Below are 22,610 nucleotides of genomic sequence, written 5' to 3'. Positions count from 1 at the left end.
AAGAATCAACCTTGAACAAAGAGCCTACCTATTCCAGTCCACAGTTCCTGATACAGTGATCATTTCTCCTAAAACAGCAGATAATAGCGAGGACTTTCCAGATCCCACTGGACCAACAATAATAGTCAATTTTCCTGAAAAATTAAAAGAAAAAATAAATCTGTTGAAAATGCCATTTCATTATTTCTATAACTTTATCAAATACAGATATAACCATTTCTACCTATAAGTACATGTATAAAACCAAATCCATATTTTCTGAAGTATTTTTGAAATAACAACAAGAACAATAAGACTTGACACAAATAAACTCAATCCCCTTGTTATTGTTATGGTAGTCCATCGATAAATATTTTTTGTTTTCTTCATTACTGTTAAATTTCTGTGTAAAGATTAACCCTGAACAGTGGTATTTTTGACATACAGTGATAGTAACATATGCTGAATTTGTAGCCTTGAACTAATTAGTAGGGTTGAAAATCACGGTCCATTTCATAATTTCTTTTGGGAAAACCAAAGAAAAACATATATATTGAAAATAATATTCTAAAGACATTATAGATTTAATCTAGTATACAAGTAGTTCACCTGGCTGGTCTATTCAACACTCACCTGATGGTATTTTGATGTTAATGTTTTTCAGTGACAGTTCCTTACTTTCCAGCTCCCAGGAGAAGTTACCGTGGACAACCTCCACAGTGGCCCGTGGCTCTATCACCGTGGTAACATCGGCAACATCATCTTCATCCTCTGTTGACACACCACTTGTATGACGGCGCCGACCTGGCTCAGCAGGCTCTGACACGGTCAGAACTTCAGAAGCAAAATAACAACACATTCATAACACATATCACACAGATGTTGTGGTGTCGGCCAGGTACTGTAGGGTCTGACACAATCATTGTAGGATGTCTATACTATAGGTCAGCATGATTTACATCTTAAAATTGAATTCAAAAGTACAAAAACGAGCTATTTCAGACAAATTAATTCACCTATAGATCACACCAATAGAACGGTAGCTGATTATAAAGTCTTTATATGCTAGTATGATACATAGGTAATGTCAAATAGACACAACAGACTCGGGCACCAATGCTCTCATGAATTGGGCAGGAAATGCTCTGGATCTACATCTAAACCTTAAATTGGCTGAATCAAACAGACTGATATTGATTGGTGCATAAAGAAATAAACCTGTCATACCCGACCCTGCGGAGGTCCTACCAATACTGGCACGCTTGTTGGGTTCGTGTGTATCCAGGAGTGAGGCTCGACTTCCATGACGACTGTGCATGGGTGTACGAGAGTATGTACTCTCTAACGAACTGAGGGAGCTGGTGTCTTCATCCTTCCGCAGTAAAGAACTCGTTTTTCTTGTCCCATTACTTATATCCACTACCAACCCCAGTCGTATACTCTGTACACATTGACAACATTATATTCATTAAAAGGTATCATAATTATAAACAAGAGGCCCAAAGGGCCTGTATCACTCACCTGGCATTAATCCAAGAAGTGGATTTAAGGTGAAACATTTATTTGTAAGTATCATGAGTTTGTTTTGTAAAGTAGAGGTCACTGATAGTTGATTGTTGTGGGTTTTATTTCCAGACAAACTGTATACATTGATGACATAATTACATATGTCGTATTACACATTCACATTTACTGTATGAACGCATGATAACATAAATATAGAATGATATGTTTCTTTGTGATTTACAGGAATGATATGTGTGAATGTTTATAAGACTTACATCCAGATCTGTTGTCTCCACTCCTATGCTGTGTGTGTGGGTCTTGGCACCACGGCCTCCGGGTCCCTCCACCTCCTCAGCCAAGAAATATGGCAACAGACGCTTCACGCTAACATTAGCAGTGACAAAAGTGTTGACGAAGTGAGTGATCAACCAACAAGGTAGCTGTAGTAGATTAAACAGGGAGAGCGTGGATAGGGCCTTCCCCACAGTAAATGGCTCGTCCTCTAGATAGGGGTGGATCAAGAATGCCTGTCACCGAAAAAAAAATCATTTTCACAATAGCTGGCTCAATAATGATTTATGTTTAACTTTTATAAATGTCACTATATTGTACATTCAGTAAAAAACTGTGATGAATTGAAGCCTATAGAAGCTAAGATTTTGAACTTGGCTCTTACGGACAGGTCTCTGATATTACAGTATTCAACATTTATGGTGCCATGCCTTTAGTCAATATATGGCGCTTTCATTTTATCAATGTTTTGAAGTGTTTAAACAGTAACTAATCATGTGAATTTCTAACTGATCAATTAAATGCCAATACATACAGTATAGTGAAATGTAATCTCATGAAACACCTACAAGGTCTGTACATTGTATAACTATAATCACTAATACAAGCATCAAGAAAAGTTTTGATATCTACAGTTTTAATATCATTGTGTATATCTAAGATTAATCTGAATACCATTTGGATTTCACTTTATTTCAGATTTTGGACAAAAAAAAACAAAATTTAAAACTTTTTTTTTCCATGAACTTGAGGAAAATATTAAAAAGAAACCTCTCTGTATTTCGACTTTTAGGTATTTAATTGCAAAGTTCCAAAATCTAAAAAATAATGATGATTACAGCTGTTTTAATATGAACTGTGAGAACTGAAAGTTTCAGTGACAGTTATGGATATTGTGGTACAGCAGTTTGTAAAATTTCTCCTGATAGGAAAGGCTGACAAGTTCTTTTTTCTCTTAAGGAATTATGATGGAAGTAAACCAAGTAAAATGCAAACTTACCAACATTGTACCTATAGCAGGAACTGCAATGCCGATGAAAGCTGTAGACAACACAGCAAATCATTAGTGTTTTCACCAAAATGTTGATATTTTAAAATTAGACATACACACGTATTGGTTTCATGTTGAATAAACTTGTCATAAATTTCCAAATACAATGTACCATAATGATTGTTTTTAAGCTCTACCTCTTTTAATATTTCAGTTTTTGAAAACTAGGCTAAACTTTGAAAAGCGAAAGCTATCTATGCATGTCATTCTTATTGCTATGTTACACATGTACATGAAACAGAATTTGTAATTTATAATTTGCTCATAAATGAAGTTGTTTAAACTTAGCCAAAAAAGCACATTTTGTAAGTAAGACTTACATAACAGAACTCGGAATAATGAGTTGAAATACAGGCTTCTTAGTTCATCTGTACGAGTCTCAGTGATGCTTTTAGTGAAGAACGGTTCCCATGCCAACAGCTTTACAACACTTATACCCTGTATAACCTCGTTTGTCTTCTTGACTCTTTTATCTGCTTTTGACTGGAAAATCAAAATAGTTGTATGTAATCCAGAGACTAATAAAAAGCTGTGCAAGAGGAAAATTGCATAAAATAATGTTTTGTTGTAATAATTTTCATCTGATTCACTTAATTATGCTCTTATCAATGTCATAACAGTAATACATAATTGCATTAAGAAAGCACACATACCATACATTTCTTCTGGACATTTGAGAGACCACTGCCGGCGAAATATTGGAGAGGAACGGCAAGTATAACCAAAGATCCTCCTATAACAGCACTCCAGCCGAGTTTGTAGTACATCAACAGTAGGGCAAGTATGATCTACAACAATATACAACACAAGTTTGTACTACATCAACAGTAGGGCAAGTATGATCTACAACACAATGTACAACACAAGTTTGTAGTCAGTACAACACAAGTTTGTAGTACATCAACAGTAGGGCAAGTATGATCTACAACAATGTACAACACAAGTTTGTACTACATCAACAGTAGGGCAAGTATGATCTACAACACAATGTACAACACAAGTTTGTACTACATCAAAAGCAGGGCAAGTATGATCTACAACAATGTACAACACAAGTTTGTACTACATCAACAGTAGGGCAAGTATGATCTACAACACAATGTACAACACAAGTTTGTACTACATCAACAGTAGGGCAAGTATGATCTACAACACGATGTACAACACAAGTTTGTACTACATCAACAGTAGGGCAAGCATGATCTACAACACAATGTACAACACAAGTTTGTACTACATCAACAGTAGGGCAAGTATGATCTACAACACAATGTACAACACAAGTTTGTACTACATCAACAGTAGGGCAAGCATGATCTACAACACAATGTACAACACAAGTTTGTACTACATCAACAGTAGGGCAAGTATGATCTACAACAATGTACAACACAAGTTTGTACTACATCAACAGTAGGGCAAGTATGATCTACAACAATGTACAACACAAGTTTGTACTACATCAACAGTAGGGCAAGTATGATCTAAAACAATGTACAACACAAGTTTGTACTACATCAACAGTAGGGCTAGTATGGTCTACAACAATGTACAACACAAGTTTGTACTACATCAACAGTAGGGCGAGTATGGTCTACAACAATGTACAACACAAGTTTGTACTACATCAACAGTAGGGCGAGTATGGTCTACAACAATGTACAACACAAGTTTGTACTACATCAACAGTAGGGCGAGTATGGTCTACAACAATGTACAACACAAGTTTGTAGTACATGATCAACAGTAGGGCAAGTATGATCTAAAACAATATACAACACAAGTTTGTAGTACATGATCAACAGTAGGGCAAGTATGATCTACAACACGATGTACAACACAAGTTTGTACTACATCAACAGTAGGGCAAGCATGATCTACAACACAATGTACAACACAAGTTTGTACTACATCAACAGTAGGGCAAGTATGATCTACAACACAATGTACAACACAAGTTTGTACTACATCAACAGTAGGGCAAGCATGATCTACAACACAATGTACAACACAAGTTTGTACTACATCAACAGTAGGGCAAGTATGATCTACAACAATGTACAACACAAGTTTGTACTACATCAACAGTAGGGCAAGTATGATCTACAACAATGTACAACACAAGTTTGTACTACATCAACAGTAGGGCAAGTATGATCTAAAACAATGTACAACACAAGTTTGTACTACATCAACAGTAGGGCTAGTATGGTCTACAACAATGTACAACACAAGTTTGTACTACATCAACAGTAGGGCGAGTATGGTCTACAACAATGTACAACACAAGTTTGTACTACATCAACAGTAGGGCGAGTATGGTCTACAACAATGTACAACACAAGTTTGTACTACATCAACAGTAGGGCAAGTATGGTCTACAACAATGTACAACACAAGTTTGTAGTACATGATCAACAGTAGGGCAAGTATGATCTAAAACAATATACAACACAAGTTTGTAGTACATGATCAACAGTAGGGCAAGTATGATCTACAACAATATACAACACAAGTTTGTACTACATCAACAGTAGGGCAAGTATGATCTACAACATTATACAACACAAGTTTGTACTACATCAACAGTAGGGCAAGTATGATCTACAGCAAAATATACACTCAAGTTTGGTTTACTTGAAAACATGTAGGGGTTTAGTTCTGTTTACCTGTTAACATGGAGGTGTTTAGTACTGTTTACCTGTAAACATGTAGGTGATCAGTTCTGTTTACCTGTAAACATGTAGGTGTTTAGTACTTTTACCTGTAAACATGTAGGTGATTAGTTCTGTTTACCTGTAAACATGTAGGTGATTACCTGTAAACATGTAGGTGTTTAGTACTGTTTACCTGTAAACATGTAGGTGTTTAGTACTGTTTACCTGTAAACATGTAGGTGTTTAGTTCTGTTTACCTGTAAACATGTAGGTGTTTAGTTCTGTTTACCTGTAAACATGTAGGTGTTTAGTACTGTTTACCTGTAAACATGTAGGTGTTTAGTTCTGTTTACCTGTAAACATGTAGGTGTTTAGTACTGTTTACCTGTAAACATGTAGGTGTTTAGTTCTGTTTACCTGTAAACATGTAGGTGTTTAGTTCTGTTTACCTGTAAACATGTAGGTGTTTAGTACTGTTTACCTGTAAACATGTAGGTGTTTAGTTCTGTTTACCTGTAAACATGTAGGTGTTTAGTACTGTTTACCTGTAAACATGTAGGTGTTTAGTACTGTTTACCTGTAAACATGTAGGTGATTAGTACTGTTTACCTGTAAACATGTAGGTGATTACCTGTAAACATGTAGGTGTTTAGTTCTGTTTACCTGTAAACATGTAGGTGTTTAGTACTGTTTACCTGTAAACATGTAGGTGTTTAGTACTGTTTACCTGTAAACATGTAGGTGTTTAGTACTGTTTACCTGTAAACATGTAGGTGTTTAGTACTGTTTACCTGTAAACATGTAGGTGTTTAGTTCTGTTTACCTGTAAACATGTAGGTGTTTAGTACTGTTTACCTGTAAACATGTAGGTGTTTAGTACTGTTTACCTGTAAACATGTAGGTGATCAGTTCTGTTTACCTGTAAACATGTAGGTGATCAGTTCTGTTTACCTGTAAACATGTAGGTGTTTAGTACTGTTTACCTGTAAACATGTAGGTGATCAGTTCTGTTTACCTGTAAACATGTAGGTGATCAGTTCTGTTTACCTGTAAACATGTAGGTGTTTAGTACTGTTTACCTGTAAACATGTAGGTGTTTAGTACTGTTTACCTGTAAACATGTAGGTGTTTAGTACTGTTTACCTGTAAACATGTAGGTGTTTAGTACTGTTTACCTGTAAATATATAGGTGTTTACCTGTAAACATGTAGGTGTCTAGTACTGTTTACCTGTAAATATATAGGTGTTTACTTGTAAACATGTAGGTGTTTAGTTCTGTTTACCTGTAAACATGTAGGTGTTTAGTACTGTTTACCTGTAAACATGTAGGTGATTACCTGTAAACATGTAGGTGTTTAGTACTGTTTACCTGTAAACATGTAGGTGTTTAGTACTGTTTACCTGTAAACATGTAGGTGTTTAGTACTGTTTACCTGTAAACATGTAGGTGTTTAGTACTGTTTACCTGTAAACATGTAGGTGTTTAGTTCTGTTTACCTGTAAACATGTAGGTGTTTAGTACTGTTTACCTGTAAACATGTAGGTGTTTAGTACTGTTTACCTGTAAATATGTAGGTGTTTAGTTCTGTTTACCTGTAAACATGTAGGTGTTTACCTGTAAACATGTAGGTGTTTAGTACTGTTTACCTGTAAACATGTAGGTGTTTATTACTGTTTACCTGTAAACATGTAGGTGTTTAGTACTGTTTACCTGTAAATATGTAGGTGTTTAGTACTGTTTACCTGTAAACATGTAGGTGTTTAGTACTGTTTACCTGTAAACATGTAGGTGTTTAGTACTGTTTACCTGTAAACATGTAGGTGTTTACCTGTAAGCATGTAGGTGTTTAGTACTGTTTACCTGTAAACATGTAGGTGATTAGTACTGTTTACCTGTAAACATGTAGGTGTTTAGTACTGTTTACCTGTAAACATGTAGGTGTTTAGTACTGTTTACCTGTAAACATGTAGGTGTTTAGTACTGTTAACCTGTAAACATGTAGGTGTTTAGTTCTGTTTACCTGTAAACATGTAGGTGATTAGTTCTGTTTACCTGTAAACATGTAGGTGTTTAGTACTGTTTACCTGTAAACATGTAGGTGTTTAGTACTGTTTACCTGTAAACATGTAGGTGTTTAGTACTGTTTACCTGTAAACATGTAGGTGTTTAGTACTGTTTACCTGTAAACATGTAGGTGTTTAGTACTGTTTACCTGTAAACATGTAGGTGTTTAGTACTGTTTACCTGTAAACATGTAGGTGTTTAGTACTGTTTACCTGTAAACATGTAGGGGTTTAGTACTGTTTACCTGTAAACATGTAGGTGTTTAGTACTGTTTACCTGTAAACATGTAGGTGTTTAGTTCTGTTTACCTGTAAACATGTAGGTGTTTAGTACTGTTTACCTGTAAACATGTAGGTGTTTAGTACTGTTTACCTGTAAACATGTAGGTGTTTACCTGTAGAGGACCTCCCCAGAAAAAGTGGATGAAGAAGAAGAGATGCATGAGGAATACAGTGTCCATGGACATGTGGTTCATGATCTGACCAATGGTCATCTTTCCACTGTTGATGACCAGACTGGATAACTTCAATGCTTTACCAAATATCATGGTCTGAAACATAAATCAAAGAAACTTTACCATCATTTGATATGTGTAATTAATTCTACATCAGATATGTGTAATTAATTCTACATTAGATATGTGTAACTAATTCTACATCAGATATGTGTAATTAATTCTACATCAGATATGTGTAACTAATTCTACATCAGATATGTGTAATTAATTCTACATCAGATATGTGTAACTAATTCTACATCAGATATGTGTAACTAATTCTACATCAGATATGTGTAACTAATTCTACATCAGATATGTGTAACTAATTCTACATCAGATATGTGTAACTAATTCTACATCAGATATGTGTAACTAATTCTACATCAGATATGTGTAACTAATTTTACATTAGATATGTGTAACTAATTCTACATCAGATATGTGTAACTAATTTTACATTAGATATGTGTAATTAATTCTACATCAGATATGTGTAATGAATTGCACATTAGATTATTGCATAATATACACTTTTTTTCTAGATCCTAAATGTTTTATCTTTTAAATCCTGTATTGTTCTGTATCGGCAATACATTGAAATATTAACTGATGACCCTTACTGGATTCTGTCATGCAGCTTTCAGACACACTCATACAGGCCTGTAAAGTTTTCTTATCTTTTTCTTCTACCAACCTGTGAACCATACTGATTTCTGACTTGTACTCAGCTAAAGTACAGCCCTCGGCCTGTACCTGTAAACCCTACAGATTTCTGACTTGTACTGACCTACAGTACAGCCCTCGGTCTGTAAACCCTACTGATTTCTGACTTTTACTGACCTACAGTACAGCCTTCGGCCGTTGAACCCTACAGATTTCTGACTTGCACTGACCTACAGTACAGCTCTTGGCCTGTAAACCCTACAGATTTCTGACTTGTACTGACCTACAGTACAGCCCTCAGCCTGTAAACCCTACTGATTTCTGACTTTTACTGACCTACAGTACAGCCCTCGGTCTGTGAAACCTACTGATTTCTGACTTGAACTGACCTACAGTACAGCCTTCGGCCTGTAAATCCTACAGATTTCTGACTTGTACTGACCTGCAGTGCAGCCCTCGGCCTGTAAACCCTACTGATTTCTGACTTGTACTGACCTGCAGTACAGCCCTCGGCCTGTGAACCCTACAGATTTCTGACTTGTACTGACCTACAGTGCAGCCCTCGGCCTGTAAACCCTACAGATTTCTGACTTGTACTGACCTATGGTACAGCCCTCGGTCTGTAAACCCTACTGATTTCTGACTTGTACTGACTTCAGTGCCGCCCTCAGCCTAACGCCCTACTCATATCCGACTTGTACTGACCTGCAGTGCAGCCCTCAGCCTAACGCCCTGTCTGATGACAATGAAGTGATGGTTCTGCATCAGAGTGTGTTCCAACAGTGTTCCAATAAACAGTATAACACACAGTACGTAGCCATTGGAGAAAAAGCTTGACACTTCCACATACAATAGAGTGTTCTGTGAAAATATTACATTATACAAATCATTTCGATTATAATACATTGTTTTGTGTCTATTTAACCTTTGTATCACCTTTCCCAAACAGAATTGTTTTCTTGTACAACATATGTTATTTCAATAGTTTAAGTGAATATCACTTTCAGGTATACTAAACCTACTAAGGAATACTGTCATCTATTGTATCTGATTAAAACACATAATCAGCAAATTAGAACAAATAAAGAACAATTATTGAAACCTTATATTATAAAATAAATGAAAAAACCCAACAGAATTACAAAGTGAACCGCTACTATCTGAGGTGAAGTCAAAAGGCCTATAACATAATGGAATTTACAAAATTATTCCTTCACCAGAGTAAAAATATCAACAAATTAAAACCTTAGAATCTGGCAGTGTGGAGAATGTAGAGTTATCCGTGCCATTGTTGATTACATATGTCTGTACAGTTGGACCACTCTGGCTGGTGTTGGTGTGGGACTTAGCTTTGTAGCTATAGTCCACAATGTGTTCTATACACCAGGGGCCCACAAACGACAGCAGGACACCAAGCAACCGCAGTACCCCAGCAAACACCAGCATCGGTCCAAATGCTCTCAAGTAGCTCTTGTGAAAGGATGGGGATTGGTTTCTGCATGATGCTTTATACTAAACAGAAACAATACCTCATGTCAAACAAACATCTAGTTAATACTCCTTTAATGATATGACAAATTTTGGATAGGACAATTATATACCAGGGTATTTTCTAAAAGGTATTTTGATCAATACATTGTATATCATGATAAATTATTACCAGTACTTAACTCATGTCTTCCTAAATAATTCAATATGTATTTTCCATATTTAAACTCCATTGTGAAAAATATGTTTTTGGTTAAATTAAACAAATAAAAAAGATAATTTATTTAATACTAACTTTGAAACATAACATAAATGAGATATTGTCTTTTTATCAATACAATATTTCTTACCTTTTCTTCTTCAAATGAAGCGTGTAGTTTAGCATATTGGGCTACAGCTCCCTCAGTCTGGTAATAAATTACACATAAAAAATCAGTAACAAATGGGGATCATACACATGTGTGTCTATAGAAATACAATTACCTATATATAGCTAGTAGGCATAATCATCGAAAAAATTAAAAGGAATATTGAATTAAATCGCTGGCAAAACATAAAATTTAACACTTGGTTAACTAATACAAATATTATGCTAATGATTATGAAAAATATATGCTAATGATTGTGAAAAATACCTATTTATTCCATAAATTCAAAGACAAATTTCAACATGGTGAAATATTTCTAACCTTTGGTAAAGGACCCAAGTCCTCCATCTCTAATGGAGTTCTATAACCCTCCATTAGAGTTGAGTTGAGCCACCAAAATGAAGCTTTGGAGAGGAGGTTCACATGGTCGTGAATATACTTGGATGTTCCTAGCTCCTTTGAAGAGTGGGCTGGTATATACTTCTTGAAGAAAGCATACCTCTGAATAAGAAAAGCAAATATGCTGTACAATATATAATATATGGAAGCTAAAGATTTTTTTCATATAGCTTTCCCATAATGAAATCAATGAATTTTAATTCAATGCTAATATAAGTAAAGTTAATTATTATATAGCCTACAAGATCTACAAAAGATTATTTTGGGATTGACGTCTAAGTTTGGGCATTGGCATCAATACAAAATTTGAAAGTTTCATACTTGGGATACATGGATTATATTACTAGCAGTACTAATCAGAGGGTTGATTTGTGAAAGAGTAATTATATTACTAGCAGTACTAATCAGAGGGTTGATTTGTGAAAGAGTAAACAGAAAGCTAGTAAAAGACATTGTAAATCAATTATTAGGTCAAAGAAAACGATGTCTGATATGATCTGGGAAATCACCTGTGTCTATAAATAGAACACAAAAGAGTTCCATTTGAACACACTTTCTCTGGTCTAAAGATCAGCTGGAATGGTTTACAAGTTTACAGGAATATTCAAGTGATGTTTAAGCTTAATATAATAAAAATATGATAATGAATAGATATCTTCATCTGGAACATTTTTATACTGAATATTTTACTGTTTCCACAGCCTTGGGTATTCTGCTATAAGGTAGTCTGTTTCATAAAACTTCAGAATAACTAATCTTATTAAGGGCGCCCCCACTGTCAATTACCCGTGCCCTTATTAGGTCAAATACGGTATATTTATATCTATAACTATAGAAAAGGTTATCTAGCACAACCAATAAAGTAATTGCTAGTGATGTTTTGATATTAAATCGCTCTGTAATTTTCCTCAGATTTGAATGATCAGTATACAGGGCATCCAGTAGACCCCTGAGAGTATGCTTTTGACTCTCCAAAATCAGATTTGACTCTTGAATTTGAAGGAACATGTCTATTTGGCATAATGTTTTGACCCTTCAGATCTCTGAGAAGTAGTGATTTGACTTCTGAAATTGCTAAAAGTCAAGGGTCAACTGGATGCCCTGAGCATACAATGTGTGTACACTAATATAAGGTGGTAACTTTATTGGTTGTGTTAGATAACCTTTTGTATAGCTATCCTTATACCCATGCCCACCTGAAGAGTATGTTTCAAAATATATATCTAAAAGAAACACTATTGTATATTAAGACTATTTTGTATAGCATACATGCACAAATGTACCTGCACTCTTAGAACATTCAGTTCAACTCCCAGCAGTATCAGGTACAGCAACACATCAAACCAAGTTAGCCAGACTCTCAGATGAATATGTGTCACATCATTTTTGTATAAAGAAAATGCTTTCAAGAATTTAAGGACAATCATTGACAACCAATATCCCATCAATACAAGGAGAAATCTCGGTGAGTTCCATTGCTCCACATTATGATAGTAAGTAATACTTCCCAAGGCTGCAGCGAGGGCAAGACATTGTGGGAGGAAAGCGTGCACATTAACAGTATCTTGGTCCATGTAGTCTGACATTACTCCTTCTGCTATCCCTACAACACAACTTATCACCAGCACTATGGTAACTGTCCATCTCAGAGAATGTCCATGGTAGTGCACCCATGTTGTTACGTGGAGCTGGCCGAGCACAGACCTGTTCCATACGATGAGGATAAACACGCTGATTAGGAGAAATATTGCATGGGGTACAATGTTAAGTACATCAACAAAGCATTCGTTTTGTAAGACCCCGTTGTCAACTCGTAGAGCATCATCTCGTGATCCGCAGAACCCCATGTTTATTTCCAATTTAAGCAATCCTCCAAATCTCCTCTGTATCTGATTTCAGTATTTGTCCATGTTTTTCCTGTGTAACAAACGACAGGTTTTTAATGTTCACATCGTTTGAACAGTGGGACTTAAGTTTTAAAAACTTATTTTGATATTGGTTCCTTTAGTCACACCTTGCTCATAAGATAACTGAATCATCCTCTGATACATGAACATAATGAAATCATCAGCTGATTGCTGTCACAAAGATAAACATCAACATGGCAATCGGAACCTGCTGCCAAATCATTAATTTGGAAATTGTGCGGTCAAAATGAAAATAAACACCATTGTGAACAGTTAACGATCATCCCTTCTCTTAGTTGATCATCATCTTACATCAGTATGACCTAAAATTTAGGATTAGTTCGCTCACACAAGCCCAGAGACTCACAACCACAGTCGATTTAGGTGATTGACCAAACAACACCTAAATATTATCTCTACGCGTTCCGGTTAGACGACAGATATAAATTAAACATAAATGTTGCAATAACATTGTAAATTAAATTCATTGTGATCTAACCATGTTTTGTAATAAATTTTTGCATAAAAATAGTTGCAATATGGGTTATTGTTCAAAATAACAATATCTTTACAAGATCTTTTTTTCTTTAATATCAATGCGCCCACCACCGGATACTGCATTATCTTCCAGACGCTTTTTTTGGTTTGGAGAAAACATGTCGCTCGAAACAGTGCCAAAGGATCCTAACCGAAACCTACGAGCATGTTTGTTCTGTTCCCTTGTAAAGGTAGGTATTCGAAGTTAATGGCACTTCTTATTGTAAGCACAATTGGTGTCACACAGCATCAATTCACAATAGTGTCTGTAGTTGGGGAGAGATGATGGAATATTGATACTCCACAATGCATTGTACGGCTGTAGTTAGCTATGCTCAGGCATTTTTATTTTATATCAATATACTTGCAACCTGTATGTTTATGCATGAAGCATCTCTTAGGCATGCAAATAAAAAAAACAGAATGAAGATGTGTGGATTTTTGGATTTTTAATGATTTTTTTTAATTTCGGAAATTTGGTAATTCTTGTCAGCTTTGTCAACCATTTTTCAAAAAATGCGTCAGTATGAAAAAAAAATAATTTCAAAGTGATTTCGGCAATATTTACATAAACCACAATATAAAACTATATGTATTTTATCATATGAAAGCAAATTTGGCGTCTAAAACATAAACAATTTTTTTATCTCTGCGCAAAGATGCCACAATTTTTAAAAAAACAAGCAAATTATCTCCCTTTGCAATTATCTACAATTTTGCTTTCTTCGCCAAAGAAAATACACACACCTGTCTAAAACATGCAAACTAGAAAAATAAGAAATAACATTTAAATATCTGTATGAAAAGCATCAAATTATAACCAGGGACTGTGTCTGTGACCGTATCTTTGACATTGTTAGAATTAAGACGACTGTCAAATATATTGAAATCACATGAAAATGTATTCTTAACAACACTTGGAAATAATCATTGAGATTTTTAGGAACATGCCAAGTCAATATCAGTCCCGATTTTACTTTCACTAGCTTCAATTTCACAGTAACAAACTTGCACAATATTAGTCACAATCACGTCGGAACGATCGCTTACGTAACTTGTCGTGAGTTACGATACTCAACTATAAGTTAGTGGATTATATATGCTATATAGATAAATTCTTTCATGAAAATGTTTCATTTGCTGCAGTACCATTACTATCTTTTAAATTAATAACTTAATTAAGTTATACATCGACAAAATTGAAGTGTTATGCATTTTCAAATGCTAAAACCAAACCTGCATGAAAGTGAAAGTAGATAATGTCAACATGGTCTGTGGCTTACCATAGTCGTAACGGACCCCATCTTAATTTTTACATATGGTCATTTCGAACAAAAAGCGGAATAATCACACATCTTTTATGGTATGTATGTATAGATAGAACATGTGTTAAACTAAATAAGAGTATTTTTGACATGTAATCAGCGTTAAAAGAAAAATACACGGATTTACAGATTTCAATTTTGGACCTCATCTTACCGCCATTGATTTTCTCCAAGATTTTTCTCATTAACATAGCCTCAATATCATATCTGCATCATCGGTCAATCGAATGTTTGAAAGGTATACGCTTTCATGTGCTAATTTAACGCTATAAAAAGGCGCTTGAGAATGACGTTTTAGGTATAAGGTAAGGTGACAAAAAAAAGTTACCTCCCCTTTGCCTGAGCATAGCTACTGTAGTATACTGTAATTTGTAAACATAATACCACTCGCCTGTCAAAAATGATGAAGGTTAGGAACTCCATCGTCCCAGTGAAAAGACCCAATTTCGGAAAAATTGTGATTGTCTATAAACCGTTCAAAAAATCTCAATAAGCTTCAATCATCAATTACCTGCAGCTGATTGTCCTGAAATTGAATACACCAAAGGCGTTTGAAGTTCTGACAGTAAACTGATATATAATACCATACAAAAAGTAAGGGTATTTACTATTAAAATAGTAAATACCCTTACTTTTTGTATGGTATTATATATCAGTTTACTGTCAGAACTTCAAACGCCTGTGAATACACTAACAAAATTGCAACATACCATCATCTACGAGTGCACATTTCACATACCTGGGATCATATTTGGTATTCTCATATTTGAGGACACTTGTACTAATCAGGTTGGGGAAAACCGCCAACTTGCATATATACTTGAATTCGCGTATTATATGCCAGGTCGTGTATGGATTTGTTTCTAAAAATAGACAAAATTAATGAAACAGTAAATTTTGAAATATATTACCGTAAAAACACGTGTAATTTGCGTACCAGTGTAATTTTGTAACTTTTTGAGGCTGAAAATTTGCGCATGAAAAATTTTGACCAAAAATGATGCCCAGGGGGTCCCGAAAACGATGTATGAAAATATTAATGACACCAACACAGATTAACACAAAACTCATTAAAATCATTCTAATAAATACTTGATGATTAAAATAATATAAAATTTCACTGGTAGAAATATAATAAATTATCACTAAAAGGTAATTAATGATGATCTTGTATTGTAACTTTTTATTCTGTTTTACAGACTTTTGACCAATTTGAGCTGGATGGCTGTGACAATTGTGAGGAACATTTACATATGAAGAATAACAGAGATGCAGTGTATGACTGTACTAGTGCTAATTTTGATGGGTGTGTATATTATATTGAAGCTGTACTGATTAAATTTGTTCATTACAAATTGATATCCCAGAAACAGTACTCATGTGATGGTTCATGGATATGGGCATTTCAGCTGCAAAGTCCAATAGCTAGCTTTTGTGGTTGTGCGGTTGAGTTTCATGTCTGTGTACCGAAGTTAAACAACGTCGAGCGTGGTCAGCTCTTGGGTGGGTAAACGGTCTGTTGTTCCCCCGGTGCACGCTACACTCTGTACTTCCATGACAAAGGGAATTTGAAGCTTAGTATTGTTGCCATTGTCTTTTTGTTTTGTGTATAACATAGTTTATTTCCTAGATTATGATTATTCCCAATAGTTATTTATCCTTAAGAGATAAAGTGAGCACTCAAAATTTGAATGAGTCTCACAGGAATTCTGAATAAAAAATCAAACTCCAAAAACTTATACATATTGTACACATGGTACTAAAAACAAGCTTCAAATTAATTCACAGTTCCCACAGTGTTGACTTTGGAAGCTGCGCTCATAATATACAGTATTATGTATACAAAATGGCAATGTATACATTAAAGCTGTTTGCTGGGGTTATTGTATACATTAAAGCTGTTTTGCTGGGGTAATTTGACAACTGCCAGAGTTTTGAAGCATAATTTATGTAAGGTCTCCTTGTGGCTACCTCACTGAACAACAGACAGAAGAGTTCCAGACCCGTCATATGGTACCCAGTGTAATATTATTATGATGAAGTGTCTTGCTCAAGGACAGAATCAATTACGTATATGGGGTTTTTGAAAAAAACAAAACCGAAGTAGTCAAACTTTTAAGGGAGCCTGGAGTAGACTGTAAATCACCAGCTGTCACTGTCAACCTCAATGGTCTTGTTTGAAGTTGAATGTTTTCTGATGCTGACATCATATTTGAAACACTTGCTATTGTACTCAAGAGTATTAAACATTTCAAAGCTGTACAATTTACATTGTTTTATACTTATCAATGTTACTATTTTCAGAATGGTAGCTATGATGAGTGGTGATGACAGTTGGGTGGCCAAATGGCAAAGGATAGGTATGTACCACAGTTTCATGGGTATGTTATATTATTATGTGTAGATATAGCTACTCTCTATGGTATGTACCACAGTTTCATGACTTCAATATTCTCACCCATAACCAAAGATTCATGCACAACTTTCTGAAAAAGGAGGCAAATCTTATTCAGTAGCTTTTGGATCAAATAATTTAATGGGTGAATTTTTGTTTATTCAACAGCAGTACATTTACATTTTAAAGACAGTTCTATACATTGATATTAACATTGTTCTAGATTTGTCCTTCAGGATCATCATTGCAAAGCAAATAAGATAAAATCAAAAAGTGTTGTCATATCAGTTACAAAAAAGTACTGAAACTCGCCACATGTAAACTGCTCATAGACTTGGAATATTTTCATGAGACTGTTTTATTTAGACCTAACTATGTAGATAGACAGTAATGTCTGCGGGAGGAGTATGTTATATTGTTATGTGTAGATATAGTTACTGTCTGTGGTAAATGTCTCTGATATTAAATTGGCTTTCCTCTGACTATTTCCATGTGACTCCTGTTGGAAAACATTGGTAGGATATGTACAATTTTTTCCGTCTAAACTAAAAGTATGTACCAGAAATTTTCTTATTTTATGTATAATATTTGAATTTGATGTTGTAGGTCGGTTTGTGAAGGGTTGTTATGCCTTGTCTGTGACGGGGCGCCTTCCACCGGGAGTGGTCCGAGAGTTGAAGAGAAAAGGAATTATTTACAGACCTCGAGATGTCAGTCAGAAACTAGTTGGATGACGAATCATCACTGCAATTTCATGGAAAGTTTGAGAGGTTTAATCCTGTATGAGACTGGTGTGTATTGTTAAGTGAAAACCAAAATTATGAGGACAAAACATTGTGTATGAGAGAGTGCATATCTGTATAAGACAGCTTCCCAGACACTATTTGTAGGTGAGTGAGGGGGTGTATCACTGTTAGGGTGACATCATTTGTGAGGGTGTTCATGTGTGAGAGAGGGTGTCTTTGTGGAGGCATCACTGTTTGTGAGGGTGTTCTGTGCGAGGGAGGGTGTCTTTATGGAGGCATCACTGTTTGTGAGGGTGTTAGTGTGCGAGGGAGGGTGTCTTTATGGAGGCATCACTGTTTGTGAGGGTGTTCGTGTGTGAGAGAGGGTGTCTTTGTGGAGGCATCACTGTTTGTGAGGGTGTTCTGTGTGAGAGAGGGTGTCTTTGTGAAGGCATCACTGTTTGTGAGGGTGTTCGTGTGTGAGAGAGGGTGTCTTTGTGGGGATTTTGAGGATATTTTAGTGTGTATATATCTGAATTACTTTGTTAACATGGTGAACTGTGTGCTGGAGAATTAGTATTTACCAATTATGTTAGAAATTGGTGCAATATATTATGATTCCGTTTAGAAAGAAATTTGAAAAATATTCTTTTTTTTTCAATTTTGAATATTTCATTTGTATTTATGTACAGATTTATGGTCTATATTTGAACAAGTTGCACTAAGACAATGGAAACATCATAGGCAGGATTTGGTTATTTGATTAAAATATTTAACTAAATAAGCTTGTAAAATTTAATTAACACACTCAAACCTTTAATCAGCATTTTGTATAATGCAACTATTTTCTCGTCAAAGAATTTTGTTAAATTTGTTGTACAAAAGTAGCAGTCAAATAAAAAACATTAAAATATGATCCTTTGAGTTTTTTTTGAATGTATTTAGTGGTAAGAATTTAAGTAACTTGACTAGCAATTATGGAATCAAAAGCATGGTTTGTACAGATGACAAAAAGTACTTGAAATTGGGATCAATGCTTGAAATGTGCTTGCACACTACTGAGATTCATGCTTGCTGTAAAAATGTAATTCTTTTCAGATTCCTTAAAAATGAAGTATTCATTCAGGAGAAAATTATAAAAAGAACAATAAGTACATGTCTTTGATTTGATTCTTCGACACATTTCAAGAGACTGAGTTGATGAAGATAATGAGTTAAAAAAGTGAGAAAAAGGTTCCAAAAATGTGCTTGAATTCTGTAAGAACCCTGCTCAGAGACCACAAGTTTTCACAAATAGAATCTTACGTGGGTCTGTTCTTTAGAAAGTTACTGAGTGCTGGCCAGTCAAACCCTTAGGAGGGTTGTGATATACCCCTGTCCATGGAACAGACCCATGTTTTTTTCTCACAAACTTGCTAGTACAAATAACCAATTTCCAGTCAGAATACTGATAAATATTGATATACTTTGAAATTCAAAACCAAAAACCCTATGTAGAGACAGATTTCTTATTTGACAATTCAATATTACATTAAAGTCATGCTAGCTGTCTTTCCCTATATAGATACTCTGGTGAAATTAGTTATCTCTTCCCCAGAACAAGAGATTACAGAGGGATCTTGGTGTTAATCATTAAATTATATAATTAGTCATATGAAAGACTGATCTTGTCTCTACACCCTCATCCTCTCGATACTCTTTAAGAACTTCTGAAATGTAACGATAAGAAATTCAAATATCAAAATCCCCAGATGGCCATCTATCAGCCATTTTCTTTTCCTGACTAGACTCAAAATTGATTGGGCACAACAGGAGACCAAGGGCATAAGTAGGGACCCAATGGGAACCTACATTATCCCCCTGTACTTCTAAAGTAATAGCAATAAACTTCAAAGTTCTGTCAAAACCCTGATAAGTCTCCGAATTTAATGGGTACAACTAGGGACAAGGAGAACCTTACACATGAAGTTGAGAAATATCAGGACAGAGTACGCTTCTCAAAAAAAAAAAAAAAAAAAATCCAAGAGATGGCCATAAGGAGTACAACTTGGGACCAACAAGTATGTTTTGAGAGAAATAAAAAAAACTTTCTACTTGTTTAAGTCATATATTGATGATATAATTTATTATGTATCCTATTGGTTTCGGATCTACAGATGTATGGCAAGCCGTTTGGGTTTTTTAGGTCACCTGAGACGAAGTCTCAAGTGACCTATTCTAATCGCCTTTGGCCGTCGTCGTCCGTCGTGCGTCCGTAAACTTTTTACATTTTCGACTTCTTCTCCAAAACCGCTTAACAAAATTCAATGAAATTTAGCAGAAAGTTTCTATGGCTGAAGGTCAACCAAAATTGTGAATTATATGGTCCCCACCCCCCAGGGGCCTGAGGGGTGGGGCCAAAAAGGGTCAAATTGACTAAAACTTCAAAAATCTTCTTCTCTACTCTCAGATATGGTGGAGTCAAACACTCTTTATAGATGAAAGGGTCTTGTGGTGCTTTACCAAAATTGTGAATTGCATGACCCTGGGGTCTCACGTTTGCCCCTGGGGAGGGGGTAAACTTTACTATAGTTTATATAGGGAAATCACATTTTTGGCTATTATTTGTTGGATTTGTATTGGAATTCATTCTAACTTGGTTCAAATTATCAGCATGGGATGACACTTTGATGGTATGTACATGTTGGCCCTAATTGACCCCCAGGGGCTGGTGGGCGGGGCCAAAAAGGGTCAAATTGACTAAAATTTCAAAAATCTTCTTCTCTACTCTCAGATATGGTAGAATCAAATACTCTTCATAGATGGAAGGGTCTTAAGGTGCTTTACCAAAATTGTGAATTTCATGACCCTGGGGTCTCACGTTTGCCCCTGGGTAGGGGGTAAACTTTACTATAGTTTATATAGGGAAATCACATTTCTGACTATTATTTGTTGGATTTGTATTGGAATTCATTCTAACTTGGTTCAGATTATCAGCATGGGATGACAGTTTGATGGTATGTACATGTTGGCCCTGGTTGACCCTCAGGGGCTGGTGGGCAGGGCCAAAAAGGGTCAAATTGACTGAAATTTCAAAAATCTTCTTCTCTACTCTCAGATATGGTAGAATCAAATACTCTTCATAGATGGAAGGGTCTTAAGGTGCTTTACCAAAATTGTGAATTTCATGACCCTGGGGTCTCACGTTTGCCCCTGGGTAGGGGGTAAACTTTACTATAGTTTATATAGGGAAATCACATTTTTGACTATTATTTGTTGGATTTGTATTGGAATTCATTCTAACTTGGTTCAAATTATCAGCATGGGATTACAGTTTGATGTTATGTACATGTTGGCCCTGGTTGACCCCCAGGGGCTGGTGGGCGGGGCCAAAAAGGGTCAAATTGACTGAAATTTCAAAAATCTTCTTATCTACTATATGTTAGAATCAAATACTCTTCATAGACTGACCCCATTAGGACTGATGGGTGGGGCCAAAAAGGGTCAATTTAGTTGGCCGAAATATTTCAAATCTCAGGTGACCGTTAAGGCCCTTTGGGCCTCTTAAATTGTTACCTATTGAAATGAAGATATCTCTATTTAATTAAAGATATCTCTATTTAATTAGAGATATATGTAATTTAAATAAAGATATCTGTAATTTAAATAAAGATATCTGTAATTTAAATAAAGATATCTATTTAAATAAAGATATGTCTAATTTAAATAGATATCCCTATTTCTACTGAAAATAGAGATATCTTCTTTTAAATTACAGATATCTCTATTTCAAATTCAGATACCTCTATTTGAATTACAGATATCTTTAATTGTAATTGAGATATCTTTATTTTAAATAGATATCTTTAATTCTTGTCAAATTAAAGATATCTTTATTTAAAATAGAGATATCTCTATTTGAATTAAAGATATCCCTATTTTAAATAGAGATATCTTTAATTTTATTTAAATAGAGATGTCTTCATTTTAAAGAGGTATCTCTAATTCAAATACAGATATCTCTAATTCAATTAAAGATATCTCTAATTCAATTAAAGATATCTCTATTTAAATTAAAGATATCTCTATTTGAATTAAAGATATCTTTAATTTTTATATTGATAATGATATCTTTATTTTAAATACAGATATCTGTATTTAATAGGTAAAAACCCAAACGGCTTGCCATACAGATGAAGTAATAAATATCATAGGTGTCAACCATCCCGGATTACGCGGGAAGTGCCCGGAAAATCATTAAAATTTCCCCTAAATCCCGATTTGGTACACTTCCCGAATCGGGGTTAAATTTCTCCCGGATTTGAGCAGTCTTCCCTCATTAAACCCCGGAAATCTCAGACACTTCGACCCTAAACTGATTATGTAAACAAAACACCCCCACCACCTGTGTAGCCTGCCCTGGCCTGAGGCTTGGTGAGAGAGGGTAGTCGGTCACCGGTCACCGTGCATGCGTGCCTGCCGACTGGTGTATACATAACCCATGTGGCTTCATTCGACATGGTCAGTTAATTTTGTGATTACAACTAGGATACATCACTTCAAGAACAAACACTGATACTATCTGTCAACAAGATTTACTCACATGAAAGCCAATAATGCCTTTCTTAATAGTAGCTGTCAGTACCAGCGTTTGTACTGCCGCCATCTTTAATTGGTCAATACTAATATAAAGTCGTAAACTGCCACAAAAATCCGGATTTCAATTTGGGTCAGAAAAAAATAAAAAGACTTTTTAAGAAGTTTGTTTTTATTGTC

General features: G+C 35.2%; 2 protein-coding genes and 1 long non-coding RNA gene across 4 annotated transcripts in view; 1 reads left to right on the top strand and 2 right to left on the bottom strand.

Moving 5' to 3' along the window:
* The window catches only part of LOC117333411 (ATP-binding cassette sub-family C member 9-like), a 49,681-nt gene extending 36,823 nt beyond the window's left edge, over positions 1-12,858 (bottom strand). Inside the window, 13 exon segments of the mRNA XM_033892700.1 lie at positions 29-134; positions 613-813; positions 1,207-1,420; positions 1,761-2,012; positions 2,777-2,817; positions 3,148-3,310; positions 3,481-3,615; positions 7,944-8,099; positions 9,417-9,572; positions 9,957-10,223; positions 10,550-10,606; positions 10,889-11,068; positions 12,250-12,858. Coding sequence (XP_033748591.1) covers positions 29-134; positions 613-813; positions 1,207-1,420; positions 1,761-2,012; positions 2,777-2,817; positions 3,148-3,310; positions 3,481-3,615; positions 7,944-8,099; positions 9,417-9,572; positions 9,957-10,223; positions 10,550-10,606; positions 10,889-11,068; positions 12,250-12,813 — 2,492 coding nt within the window. The 5' untranslated portion in view covers positions 12,814-12,858.
* On the bottom strand, positions 6,590-7,193 carry LOC117333412. The gene is made up of 3 exons (XR_004533892.1): positions 7,164-7,193; positions 6,768-6,799; positions 6,590-6,659 (listed from the first exon to the last, which is right to left on the bottom strand). It is a non-coding gene; the product is annotated as an uncharacterized LOC117333412 (long non-coding RNA).
* A 611-nt stretch (positions 12,859-13,469) lies between the features above and the next one.
* LOC117333410 (transcription elongation factor SPT4-like) lies at positions 13,470-18,771 on the top strand. Of its 2 annotated transcripts, XR_004533891.1 has the most exons (5): positions 13,470-13,601; positions 15,935-16,041; positions 17,040-17,095; positions 17,737-18,273; positions 18,324-18,771. XR_004533891.1 is itself a non-coding variant. In XM_033892698.1 (4 exons), the coding sequence occupies exons 1-4, from the start codon at positions 13,470-13,472 to the stop codon at positions 17,862-17,864; spliced, it is 423 nt and encodes a 140-aa protein (XP_033748589.1). In that variant the 3' UTR covers positions 17,865-18,771. The 2 variants fall into 2 exon arrangements, 1 of the variants encoding a protein (XP_033748589.1); XM_033892698.1 differs by having other exon boundaries at positions 17,737-18,771.
* Positions 18,772-22,610: the final 3,839 nt, after the last annotated feature.

Source organism: Pecten maximus, chromosome 8 (genome assembly GCF_902652985.1).
Source record: "Pecten maximus chromosome 8, xPecMax1.1, whole genome shotgun sequence".
Lineage (NCBI taxonomy): Eukaryota > Metazoa > Mollusca > Bivalvia > Pectinida > Pectinidae > Pecten > Pecten maximus.
This window is presented reverse-complemented; position numbering and strand designations above follow the sequence as displayed.